This window comes from Tupaia chinensis, unplaced genomic scaffold, assembly GCF_000334495.1.
Source record: "Tupaia chinensis unplaced genomic scaffold, TupChi_1.0 Scaffold000392_1, whole genome shotgun sequence".
Taxonomy (NCBI): Eukaryota; Metazoa; Chordata; class Mammalia; order Scandentia; family Tupaiidae; genus Tupaia; species Tupaia belangeri.
In genome coordinates this window covers 4,461,244-4,475,461 of record NW_006159894.1, presented here as the reverse complement: position 1 = coordinate 4,475,461, position 14,218 = coordinate 4,461,244, and the positions used below count along the sequence as shown (strand labels likewise).

General features: G+C 41.0%; 1 protein-coding gene across 1 annotated transcript in view; it reads right to left on the bottom strand.

The window, feature by feature from the left end:
* Positions 1-3,038, bottom strand: part of LOC102478622 (guanylate cyclase 2G) — a 52,008-nt gene extending 48,970 nt beyond the window's left edge. Inside the window, exons 1-2 of the mRNA XM_027773949.1 lie at positions 2,646-3,038; positions 905-1,253 (exon numbers count right to left, since the gene is read on the bottom strand). Coding sequence (XP_027629750.1) covers positions 905-1,253; positions 2,646-3,038 — 742 coding nt within the window. The remainder of the gene's footprint in view (positions 1-904; positions 1,254-2,645) is intronic.
* Positions 3,039-14,218: the final 11,180 nt, after the last annotated feature.

Here is a 14,218-nt window from a genome sequence, read left to right as displayed (position 1 = left end):
AGAAACGTCCCTGCCCTCAGAGAGTCACAGTCAGACAAACAAAACTGTATACAGGTGCTCGAATTATAGAGACCAGTCAATACTCTAGTTAGCTAGGGAGGAAAAGGATGCTGTGATACTAATGTGCAGAGGGGGAATGATTCTGCATCAGATAATCAGAAGAGGCCTTTCCGAGGTGGTGGCCTTTGCACTGAGTTTGGATGAGAGGAAGCTACCCACAGAGAACATGCTGGGTGGTTGGGGTGTGGCTGTTAATGATACTCCAGAAGAAAGGATTAGGCCAGTCCCAAAGTCAGAAAGCCAAAGTTTAGTTTAGCTGAAGAACAGAAAGTCAGTTACATATTTATGTAGAAAATAGAGCTTCAGAAATACCACCATAAAAGTGATTGCTGTCACATGTTGGCCACTATTTGTCCAGACTTGGCAGTATACACCTTGGCCTTTGGACATAACCTTATTCAACCCTCATCTTTCTATTACATAGATAGGATGATTGTCTCTGTTTTATAAATAAGGTATCTGAAACACGGAGAGGTTAACGTGATTTTCCAGGAGCACATAGCTAAAAAGTGTCAGGGGCTAGACTCAACCCTAGATCTGTCTCCATAGGCTCTGAGCAAGTACCAAAGTCCAAAACCCAACCTACCTGGAAGATGTCTCCAGAACTTACTCTATGCATCATAACACAATGGCATCTAGGATTTTGATTTAGACAAAAAACAATTTTTTGTAGTGATGTCAAACAAGGAAGAATTTACTTTAATGTATCATTAATTTTGGACTCTGTTTCAATCTGCTTTTTATACCCACAGAAAAATAAAGAGTTCTTATATTTTTTTTAAGCAATCTTATTTTCCTAGTCATCTGTTCAAACATAAATAAGAGAAGATGCTTTCCTACTTACCCCTGGCAATTGATGACACACTTCTAAGATTTTCTCGAAGGAGAACTGGATTATTGTTGGTGTATCTCATGCTGGCAGTGATGGTGACATGGGATTTGAGTTCATTTTCTACAGCCCTCCACAACTCATCCACAGTGTCCCAAGAGGAAGCCCCGGAGGAGCCTCCAAACATCCCAACATGTTTCCAGTCCAGATACTGAAGACTTTTCTGGAGTACCTCTCCAATTTCCTGCTTGGATGGCACAAGTCTCACACACGTGTCATATAAGAAGTTATTCCCCAGTTTTTCCCTTTGTCCAACAAAATCAAACATGGGGATGTTCCACTGAGAGGCCAGCAAACCAATAATCTGGAAAGAAATGAAAAGAGTTTCTTCCTATAATCAAGTTCAGGGTACATTCAAAACCCATTGTAAAGTATCTGTATAAAACTCAAATCTGCAAGTCTATAGGTCATACTAGATCCTCTTTTTTTGAAATATTGATAATGTCTTGGATCCAGCTTGGGGATGCAATATCTCAAAGAGTGAAGATAACAAAAGCAAGCATTTATTGAGCATTTACTATATGCCAAGTACTCTAAGAGCATGTATATATCATGTCAATTTGTACACTTATATGAGATATTACCATTACCTCATTTGAAAGATAAAAATGTGGAGACTCAGAAATATAAGTTACATAACAGACAAATAGTAGATTAGGATTGGAACTCAGGCAGTTCCAATCACACAGCTACTCATTCTTTCTTTGTTAATTTGTTCCTTGTTCATTTCTCATCTAAGAAAGTCTACTATTTACAAGAAAATTTGGAGACCTTGTTCTCAAAGGAGCTTGTGGTCCATTACAGAACTAAGATACATAAAAATGAGCTCTGTAGTTAAACCTACCCTTCAAAATGTATATACGGTCGATTTGTGGGGACTTAGGAAAGCAAACAATCACTTCTGATGGGGGTTAGGGATATAGAAGGTGGGAGGGATTACAAAAAATGTTTTATGGATTCTGAGGTTAACTTTTAAGAAATGGCAAGCTTTACATAGCTAGGCATGTGTAAATGGGGAACTCCAAGGGGGAATTCCAGGAGAGGCATGAACTTAATTTTCTAACACCAATTAATGACAGTTCTCCAGTATTTTGGGGAGACTGCTCATGCTCCTTCCTGTTTGCAGTTGCCATCAATACCTCTCAAATGCGTAGTACCCAGGATATCGACAAAGCTAATCCGTTAACCAAACACATACAAGTCATTCTTTTCCTCATTTTCTTGTTCTGGTTCAATGTAACCTGTCGTATTTTATTCTTTCTTCTTTTCTTTCAGCATCACTGAATAATGCATTATGCACACCAAAGGAAAATGTACTCAAACAATTGATAGTTTTCTATTTAAAACCAAGCATTTGTTTTCTTCTTATTTTGTTAGAGCCATGTGGCTGACAACATGAGTGAATAATAAGAATTTATACACAACAGCACCATGTTCAAACAATCAACAAGAGGAAAAAGAGAGGAAGTGAACTAACAATTACTGATTTGAAAGGCCTTCTTTAAAGAAAATGTTAACTGTTATAATTACATGGTCTGATTACATCTCAAAAACATGGTACTAAGAGCTACATGGTTATTATTATGATGATAATGTGATCCTTGTCAAGAGACTGTTCAAACCTGTACCATTATCTTTAAGACGATCCCTTCTAATGGAAATGTAGTCGAAGTCTCTAGAAGGCTATATACTTTACCTCTGCTGCTTCTGGGCATGCTGGTCCAAACAGGGCAGAAATGTGTTCTCTCTGCACCTGGTTGATGAAAATAGCAAGGGATTCCTTGGCACTGCAGGTTGAGTTGGTATACGTGAACTCCAAGCTGAAGTTTCCAAGGTCCTCTGGCTCCGAGTTGACCTTGTCTATGGCAATCTGGAGGCCTGCACCTAGCCTTTGAAAACTAAATGGATGAGAGATATTCCAGGGAGCCTGGAAGCCCACAGTGAGTTTAGCAGCCTCAAGCCCAGTCACCAACACACCAGCAAAGAGCATTAGAACTAGCAATGGGTAATCAGCATGACATTGAACCCCCAAACAGAGACCCAATTTGAATGAGGCCTCAAGATCTATCCTGGAAGCCATTAATGACATCTAACACCTGTATCACTGCACAACTCTGAAAGCTCAGCCTCCTGACCACTTATGCCAGACACTTATATGACAGTGTAGAGTCCCCTGAGGACCACAACTTGCTTTCTATTTATTCACTAATTAACAGAAGCCTTCCCTTTTCAGAGACTGTTCTAACATGATCTAGAAACAGCAGTCTGGCAGAAAGAGGTGGGGGCAAGGGAGTCAGCAAGGCCTGGTTATTGATCCAGTGATACCACTGACAAGTGTCATGCCCCTGGTTAAGTCATGTGACCTCTCTATCCCTCCCCACCAGTTAAATAAAAATCATAGGAACTCCAAATACAGTAAGACAGCCTGCACTGGGATTCTAACTCCTTTGTATATTAGCTGCATGACCCAAAACATGTTATTTCCCCTCTCTATGTGTTTATATCCTGATCTGTAAAATGGGATCTTCCCCAAAATTATACGGTAAGGATTAAGGAAAATAATATACCTAGTCCATGGAATAATGCCTGGGCAAAGAGCCATTCTATCAATGTTATTTTCAATCATGGTAATCATGATGATGATAATGATAATGATGATGATGATGGTAACAATAATGGTGATTTATGATGTTACTCATAGTAATAATGGTAATTATTATCATCTGCTAAATCCATCTTATAGAAATTTCACTAGAATAAGTGAGCTAATATCTACCAGAAGGTTTCCTGACAAGGAAAGTATAGTCTGTTTTCCCCACTTGGGCCTTAGTGCACCATGATTGGTTACTGATCCTCCATCTCCACAGGGCAAGGAGAAAGGGGCAGTTCTTCATTGTCTGCTGTATCACAGGGATGATAGGACTCTGGGGAGGCCAATGCTATTCCCAGGAATGATGGCCCAGCCATGAAGCAAATCTGCATTGGTACAAAGGGTGGAATTCCCACAGCCTGTGGGCTTTCTTTTGGATTACTCTGGTATGAAAGGGGCTGATGTCTCCCATTCATCTCAAGATTATGTATTTTAGCACAGTAGACTTCATGATTCTCAAAGCTTGATCTAAAGGCCACCTCTATCACTCTCTCTTGATGGTTAGATTCCAAGGCCCTACCGTGACCCTCCAAAGCAGAATGTCTCGGAACTCTAAACACACTAGGGTTTGAGAAACCCTAATGGCATGAAGAAAGAGGAAGGAAAGAAAAACCAGTAGCTATTCTTTTTTAAAAATTATTTATTTAACTTTATGCATTTATTCTTCTTCTTCAATTTGACCAGAGAGAGAAACTGAGAGAGAGAAAGAGAGAAAGAGAGAGAAAGCCTCCAGGTCCAGGACTCAAACTATGGTTAGCCAGGTGGGAGTCCAGCACTTTAACCACCACACCACTTGCTGGCCCCAAAACCAGTAGTTATTGTTAACAATTTTACTTTTCTTCCTTCAGTAGCAAGCCTCTAGAATGGAATGATAAGCCTTAGGTCTGGCTAGCTCATAAACCCATGAGTTTATGGGGGTTACTTTTCCTCCAACCTAATTCACTAGAACTGCTTCTTCAGTGAACTTAAGTTTTTCTTTTTTCTCTGCTAGAAGAGTTAAGAATCCATTTGAAAACTCATCTGAGTCCACACACTCCCTCTTTCTAATCACAGGCAGAATCCCATGGATCTTTTGGGCTCAGGTGTTTACCAGACATAAATGGCCATGCACAAGTGAGTTAAATCTATGCCTCAGTTTTCTCAATTTCAAAATGAGCATAACAACACCCCTCTCAGAAGGAAGTTGTAAAGATACCAGGAGATTGCATAATTAGTTAACATAGCTTTTCCTATTTGGTAGAAACTCAATACAGGAGCCATTTGAATAGATATATTATACATATCACGATCTCAAAACTAGGACTTGGAAACAATATTTATTATGCACTTTGTGTCCCCTCTCCCACTTTCATATACAAACTTCTTAAAAATGTGTATTCCCACACTGAGTGGGAACTGTGAACTGTGTTCACAGTTTCTTTGTCCTGAGAACCTGTGGGCTAGATGACTATGTGTCTCTCTTTAGACTCTCAGATTTAGCACAATGTTGGGCCTGTAAGTACACAATTAATTATAATAAAGGAAAGCATTTTTGCATTCTTAAGTTCTTACAAAAGAGTTTGACCAAAACCAGAAGAAAAGACCATTAATGTTTGGTACTGGTGAGAGCTTAGCAACAGATAGACACCATTGCTAAGCGTTATTGATTGATAGCACTTTCTTAATATGAATCCAAACCTTAATAATATGTGCATCTTTGACTCAGAAATTCCATTTTTTAAGACTTCCCTTGAAGAGATAAAATCATATGATCATGGTTAAACACAGTTTTATTTCTTTTTTTAAAAAAAATTTGCCAGAGGGCATGTGTGTTCACCAAAGAGAGACAAAGAGCAGGATAGAAAGGGAAAGTGAGAAAGTACCCCACCCTCCCTGGGGGATAGTCATGCCACAATGCTTTTTCTCTTCTTTGAGATTTTGGGCACACATTGCAAATGTGCCCAGTGTGTTTCTCAAGCAGCTGTGCCCAGGACTTGAAACATTCAGTTGGCTATGTGGTATCCAGCTACCATGCCATTGGCTGACCCAAACACAGTTTTATCTCTAACAGTCAAAAATTAGTCACAACTTTCATGTCCAACCATAGGGTCCTGGATAAACTACACATGGTGAATCCCTATGCCTGAGCACCATGCAGTCATAAACATGATCATTTAAGATGTGTATCTATTGACTTAGAAGGACAGCCACAGTTTATCGTTACGGGAAGCAGCACACTAAAAAAAAAAAAATACAAGATGTATATTATTCCATTTTATGTGTTTTTTGAAAAGCACAGAAAGTTGTATAGAAAATATTGCATACACCAAGCTACTAAAAATGGCTCTCTGAGTGATGGGAAGTACAGGTTTTTCTTTGCTTTGCTTATCTTAATTTTCATATTTTTTGTCTTACTATCTTTGCTTATTGCAAAAAAAGTAAATATTGTAATTAAAATAAAGCCTTCAGATTTGAACTTGAGAAGTGAAAATACAGAGGTTTGCTACCTTAACTCTTTAGGTTGGGAGCACCTCACACTGGTTTGGGTCCACATAGTTCTTGACTCCTAGCTTACCTCTGTGGGCTAAGTTATTCTGTGGGCTCAGCCTCTTCCATTTCTCCATTTTCCTAGGGAAAAAAAAGAAAAAGAAACAGCGATAAGACAGTTCAGATAAATGGCTGTTATTGTTGGAAAACCATTGTCATAGTTACAGGCCCCATTGGTGTCATGCACTTGAAGGGCTAGAGTGGAAAAGCCCAAGGTTGAAACCAAGTTAGGAGGGTTTACAGAGGCTGTGGCTTCTGGAGCAGGCTGACTGTTCTCCATTTTGCTTCTCCAGCCCTCCTCCCTTCTAGGAAATCCATATGCCTATAAGTTACCAGTACCATAGCAGCTGGGAGAGACCATGTTGCTTGATCCAACAGTGCTTTGAAACAAAAGTGGTCTGTGCTCAGCCGCAGAGGCTCAGATCTTGGCTCCCCATGTCAGTGGGCTAGGTCTTTGATTCCTAGCTACTTTATCAGGTCTGTTTTCTGAGGAGACTATTACAGAAGGAGAGTTCTACTTGCCTGTTTTATGGTTTCCGCAGTGCTGACAAGCCAAGGCCATAAACCAGACATAGGACCAGCTGTTCAGCATCCAAGATCAGATAAGATTTCACTGTATCCAGGATGGTGGAGTTTTAGTAAATCTCTAGCACTTTTCTAGCTGCCCTTCTCCCCTCTCCTTTCCCTCTGCCTCCTTTCAACTTGTAAATAAGTAACCTAATCGAGTTTAGGGGAAAAGTGAAGGTTTGGAACATACCTGTTTTAACTTCTCCCCCAAGGAGTCTATGCACGGCAGATAATGAGGTTGCGTGGACTTGGAATATAATGAGTGGGAGGCAAAGGGCACTCCTCACACAGTCACATCTCCTGGCGTATCCTGGGAAAGAGCACCAGCTTCAGGCTTCTCTGAGTCAATAGACTATGCTGAGCCTGTTTCCTTATCTGTGAAGTGAGAAATGGCAGTGTGTGCAGACCTCTGCCTACCAGCTTATTGCCACTTCTTTAGAACACCATGGAAGGCTGGGCTGAGGATGAGGCACTGGCCTTGGCTGGCCGAGGAAAACACCCTGGTCTTCTTTCTGAAAAGGTTTGTGCAAAGAGCAAAGAATCCCTCCCTAATGGAAGCTTGACCTATCTCTTGTGTACTTTGACCACCTGATATTATACAGGGCCACTGAGACAGAATCTTTCTCTCACTGATTTCCCTAAGGAATGAGTCTTTGACTTCAGCAACTGATTTGGAAAATCTTGGGCTTCTAATCAATACAGTCAACAATTTGGGCCAGACAATGGCATAGTGGTCAAATGCAATGCTCTGCAAGGCTGACCCCATGGAAAGGTTCCAGGGTCTTATCCAGAGACCTCCCTAGGTATGCCTATCATGTGCACACCAATGATCTGGAATTGGCTAAGGCTGTGGTTGGACATAGGACCATATCAGGGGTACTCTGTCGCTCTGTCTGTCTCTGTCTCTTATTCATGGAAGAATCATGGAAGAAAAATAAACACTAGAAAAAAAATTCTTCCAACAGTCAGTTTATTTCAATGTAATCTGATGTTTAGCTGGTTAGTCTAGCCTAAATGCCAGATTTTTTGAAGATTTACAAGGGAACTTGAAAAAGTTCCTAGAAAAATACAATTAAATTTCAAGTTTATTTTGGTGCCCTCTCCCCCACCACCAAAAAATGTGAAACTCAGGCATATTTTTTCATAATATGCATTTTCCACAAACTTTTTGAGAACCCTCCTATTTCAAAGTCTTTGATCTTACTTCCTAGATTACCGCTCCTCCCCAATTCCATAAAACCTTTGCTTGAAAAGCTAGTTTTTAGAAGGTGCACTATCTACTCCAAGTACTCAGTATCTAAAGATAATTAATGATTCATTTAGAAGTGATCATCAAATTTCCAAGCTACTTTCTATAAAATTTATGTTTTTCAAAAATACCTTGTTTGTGCCAGTGCTCCACTCACTCAGTGAATGAAGAATGTGTCCTGGTACATCTTTCAGTGGTAATGACATACCTTCAACCCATAGGAATACATTTCTACATCTGAGCCAATTAGTGACCTGTGTGTCCCCAGGCTTGGAGTCTGACAGCTTCTCTCCGGTGAGTAATCATTTAAAGTTAGGCAGGATGTCCCTTCTAAGGACTCCACCCTCTTTAGCTTTTTGCCTAGAGAAATCTGAGGCCCTCCCATTTCCTGGCATTTCCTCCCTGCTTCTGTTAAAGGCTCCCAATCTGCTCTCTAGCCAGGCCCACCATCTGGCTCTCTCCATGCTGTGAGCCCAGGGAATCATGGCTGTGAACCCAAGAATGATATCTTTAAAGGCCTGGAGAGAAGGGAGGTTTTGTCATCTCCCCAAAGTCTGGGTGTTCCTCCCTATGACACAGGAACTGCAGCTTCTCACCACTACTATCCTGTAGGAGGCAGTATAGCAGAATGGTTGGGAGTACAGGTTTTAGACTGAGATTGAAACTGGCTTGGACAAGATATGTATGGTCCAACTCCCAATTTCTTCATTTGTAATTACCCTGACAATTTCATGTAAGGATTAAACGAAGTCACAGACGTATAGCACAGAGCCTGGCATGGAACAATAGTCAGTAGCTGGTAACAGTTTTATAATAAAGGACTATCGCTTCAGCCAAGAAGATCCTCAACCCTATTGGATGAATGCCGCATTAACCCAAAAGAACAAATTGCTACTGCTACAGAAACCGGAGGAACAGGTAAAAGACATCGCCGTCACAGGTTTTTGCAGACGTCTCTGTTCATTTCTTCTAATGGACACATACATGCACACTTGCTTTCAAGTGTTAAATGGGATGATAAAGCTCGGGCTGGTCATTGGAAAGACCAAAGTAGTTTAGCTGGGGTAATTACAACGTGTTTGCTGCTGCCACCTTTAGCTTATAGTCTATGGGCGCAAGAGCAAAAGACCTTTTGTTTCTATCAGAATTGTTCGAAATCATAGTAATGCAAGTGACATAGGTCTTTATAAATGTTTGAGCAGATGCAGTTAAAAGAGTAAAAGGAGCCAGTAAGATTATTTATCTAGGACATCCTAAATATTGTTTCAACATGTAATCAATATTTTAATTGAATTTTGTGTCATTTCTTCATACTAAGTCTCCAAAATTTGGTGTATATTTTGTATTTAAACAAAACTTGCCTCATGTCAAGAGCTTGGTAGCAGTACGTGGCTAGCAGGTACAGTATTGGATGAGGTTAAGTGAAGGTCTAGAGCTTCACTTTCAGTTACCTTTTTAACTATCTGGGAGATAGTGATGCTCCTTATGTGTCGTTGAAGGTTCTGGGAATTTAGAGCTTGATTCCTCTCTCAGTGACCTTAAATTTTTCATCTGATTTTTAAAAGCTTTTTAGACACTCTTGCTGATAAAGAGGCAAGCGAGCAATGTCATAACACTGAGACTAATAATATTTATATAGCACACTGTAATCCTAGACAAGGCTGCCTGTGAGTACACCCAGACACCCTGAGGGCAGAGGTTATCAAATTCTCTTGGTCCACCCATGTGCCATAGCTCATTAGTTGGCAAGCTCAGATCTAAAACTGCAAGGCAATTTGCCTTGTGTATGCAGTTTGGGGAAGGGACAGGTAACCAGGACTGGAGAAAGCTTTTCATTGTGATCTGTGCAAACATCATTTTTGGCAACCAAGTGTCCATGCTTGGGTAATACTTGCTTCTTACAAAGAATGAGCACGTGATCTCAAGAGCATGTGTGCCCGAACTGCTGCTATCAGTGACTGGAGTTTAGAGAAATGAATTGCTACAGATACTGAGCTATGAGATCAGCTTCTTGCTATGCTCTATGAAGCCCCCTGGTGCAGGATTGACAGCAGAACCTAGAATGGAGCTGTGAGTACTCTTGGCATAGCATGAGTTTTTTTTTTTGTTTGTTTGTTTGTTTTTTTATCTTTTTTTTTTGGAGAGATTTTCACTGTAGGGCGCGTGCGCTCGCCAGACAGACAGAGAGAGACATAGAGACAGAAAGCGAGAAATCACCCCCCAGGGGGGATGGTCACGCCGCAATCCCTTCTCCTCCATTCTCCTCTCGGGATCTTGGGCACGCACGCACACGCGCCCGGCGTGAGATTTAAGCCACCGGGTCCGAGACGCGAACCGCGGTCGACTACGTGGGAGTCCAGCGACATAGCCATTACGCTAACTGCTGGTTCCCTAGCATGAGTTTTGACGAAAGAGCTAAAAGACAGGACAAAGATGTAGAGCTGGGATGTGTGGTACATTAGTCTCAAGTTGAGTGAAGCAAGGTTTTGTGTGGGAAATGAGCTCAGCAGAAGGAAGGATGTCCAGGCACATGAGAAGACCTTCCAAGGAGGGAAAAGGAAGCTGCTGTTCCTCCATGCATGACATCAGATCCATGTGACTGGTATTGGGTCCTGCTTCCTCTGGGGCAACAGTTCTTAATTTTCTTAATAGATTAATGAAATTCTCAAGAGGAATGCATATATAAACACACAAGGAATGGATGGTACTCAATCACAGATATGTATCTGGCTCTAGACTTGTCAAGACTCCCAGAGCTCAAAAGTAGACTCTGAGACCTTGCTAACAGTTAGCCATGTGTCTTAGAAAAGTTACTTGGCCTTTCTTAGCTTTTCCTCTTCTTCCAAATAATAATACGAACTTCATGGACTTGCTATGAGATTGAGACAAGGGAAACAAAGCTCTTAGCCCAGTGCCACGGCCACAGCGGGTTGCTCAATGATATCCATCATCATGAGACTCTTTTACAGAAGGCCTTTGGAGAACATCTGGTTGGAGAACCTTGGACTATTGCCCTGAAAGCTGTACTTTGAGTGCCATTAAGCTTTTGAGCTATCAGATAACCAGGAAAAGGGTGGATGTGGAATTCTGATGATTAGGGCACTCTTGTGAAGAGAGTTGAAGGAACTTCACCCCTTCTTGTTCATATATCAGTAGAAGGATAAGCTTCACAGGCAGCTCTGCCATGTGGGAAGCTAAAGGTCAATCTATCACAACTGTATGTTTGCCCCCTCCGTACCATTACAACCTCTGCCCTGCTATTCAGCTAACTCTAGGGAGAGACACCTCAACTACTTCTTTTGGATCCATCATTGCTAAGTCAGCATGAATAGTCAGCCTGCAGCTGCTGAACTCTACTTCTTTTTCCTCTTGCTCATGTTGCCTGACTTCCAAAGACTTGGATTAGTGATCAAACAGCCCAAGATCCTTCCTGAATAAGTGTTCCTCATGTCCATATATCCCCGCTACTGCAGCTTTCTTTGGTCATCCCTGCCTTTCTTCTTTGCTCTTACCCAAAATGGTTATGGTGAGCATTATTTTTTTGCTGTTCCATAATCTCAATTCAGTGAAATATTTTAAAGCAAAATATCCAGGAGTTAAAAAAGAATCTTCTAGATGTGGAGAAAAGAGATTATAGTCAAAGGAAAATTTCTACCAACCTTTACAAAGACCATTAGGTTCAGTGGTCTGGAATCAGACTGTATCCCCTAATACCTTTAATAACATTTGGTGCCTTCCCTGACCCATCCCCTGACTGGCTCTAAAATATGCTTTGTAAACTACTGTGCTCTGTAAAGAAGGGCCACTTTTGAGGGGCAAGCTGCAAATCACTTAGTTTCATAAAATAATCTGAAATTATGTTAAAAATAACACTTGGCATCACCATTGTCACCCCATTACCAAGCAATAAAGACCTCAGGAAGGTGACATAACTTCTCAGAGCTTTTATTTTCTCATCTATACAAAGCAGATCTATCTTCCAAGTTTATTGTGAGGGTCAGATGAAGTGCTTGTCATGAGACCTATCTCATACAAGCACTGGAAATTTAGATGTCAAAGGTGTTGTCCTCACTTATACCTCACAGGTTTATTAAGAGATAGTCTGGAAATGTTTTATCATCTCAGAGTAGCTATATGAGGGGTCTTCAGAATGTTCCCGGAAAATACATATTATGGGGACTAGATAATGGCGTGGGTAATGCAATGTTCTGTGATGCTGGAACCACATGCGAAGGTCCCAGATTTGCTTCCTAAGGCCTCCCTGTGTATGCCAAGCATATACGCACATGCTATGATTTTGGCTGGCTGAGAGTGGGGGTGGATCATGGCATGGAAATTCTGTTGGAATCCTAAACCTCTATCAGGAGTCTCTCTCTCTTCCTTTTCCTCCCACCCCTTCTCTTTTCTCTTGGTCCATGTTGCCTGACTTCTGAAGACTTGGGTTAGCAATCAAAACAGCCCAAGGTCCTTTCTAAACAAATATTCCTCTTGCTCTTAGAAAAAAAAATAATAAACGTTTTTTAAAAAGAATAAACTGTGCATGATTTTTAAAATGCTTGCACCTTAATAAACTCATACTTTCATTCTAATTTTACACAAACTTTTTGAAATCCTCTCATATAGATGCATGGTGTGGTTATGTAAAGTTGGCCTACTTATATTGCCTGTCTTTTCCCTGCTTTCATAAATGTGAGGAAAACCTGGTATCTGCTTCTGAGGAACTACCAGTCGTTAGTGTAAAAGGTGTCTTCCAGGCTGAGTTATAGAGTTCTGAAATGTCCACCTCTGGTTCTAGAACTGTTATAGCTTGTGTGTATGGTTGGTTTGTCCAAGAAAATGGAGGGAGTGTATACAAACTGGTCAGAACATCATGTATGTGAATAAGTCAGAATTGTTAGTCAGGCTCCTCACCTCAGCCACCTCACCTATGAATGACTTTTAAAATGAAGGTTTGCACATTAGAGCTGTAGGATGCCCCAAACTTAAAGTTTTGCCTTTTTTAAAATTTTAATTATATGGGACTGGCAGATGGTGTCATGGTTAAGTTGCTGGACTTCCACATAGTTGACCATGGTTTGAGTCCTGGACCTGGTGGGTTAAAACTCATGCTGGGTACATGTGTATGCATGCCCAAGATCCCAAGAGGAGAATGAAGAAGAGATTGTGGTGTGGCCATCCCCCCAGGGGGTGATTTCTTTCCTTCTGTCTCTCTGTCTCTCTGGTGAGTACATGCATCCTATAGCAAAAATCTCTCTCAAAAAAAATTAAATTCTATTAGGTCATCTGAATAGCTGAATAGTAATAATACATTTTTACTTTTCCAATGACTAAATAAATATATATGACTGTGAGAAGAAAGAAACAGAAGGTGTTTGTTGCAAAGAAGCTTTATCTGACACATGTCTTTTGAAGAGAGATGGTCTAGGAAACATTGGTTGTCCAGAGATGATGTAGCCTACCAGGGCACTGGAGACTTACCTTGCATCAAGTCAACACATCACTTTAGCTAGCTGCTTCTTCTTTAGGGATTTTAGTTCCCCAAAAGCAAAATTAAGGTTGTAGGATCCAGTGATACCTCTATACACCTCTATACATCCACACTCACAACCACATGGCTTGTCAAGTTGTGATGCTATATAGCTTTGATTTACATTTACATCAAGGAGGACTGGGACAGTGAGTCCCAATACTTCCTCCTGCTGCCAAACCACTACTGTAAGACCTGGCCTGCAGCCTGGTATTGAATAACACCTTTCTCTTAGAGCATAAAATGAGTTCTATTCTGTGTCAAGTTGTCCTCCCATCTGTAGGATCACCATAGTCAAGACTATTTCAAACACATTCCCTTTTGCAGTTGGACCCAACAAAGGCAGGGTAGCTACAAGGACATGCCTGATGTTGTCCAAATATGGCTCCTAGACCAGCATCCATTTCACCGGAAATTGCTAGAGATGTAGGTTCCTAGGCCCCAACCTAGGACTCACAAACTCTGACATGGGTCCAGTCCCTCCAAGGGACTGTAGTGTTTACTAAAGTTTGAGAACTCCTAGCTTAAAGTATCTTGCTTTTTGGAAAGCAAACCTAAGACCTTACGATGTGGGTGTTACATCAGAGAGCATTGCATTACCACAGCATTCTGACTAACCCTTTAATTGCTTTTTAGAAGCCATTTCCTTCAGATACTAAGACTATGGGTCTGTAGCAAACAGTGACCTAGATGAGAATCTGTCTAAGTAGACTTCTGTGTTAATATACTAGTTACTCCTCTCAGCAGGAG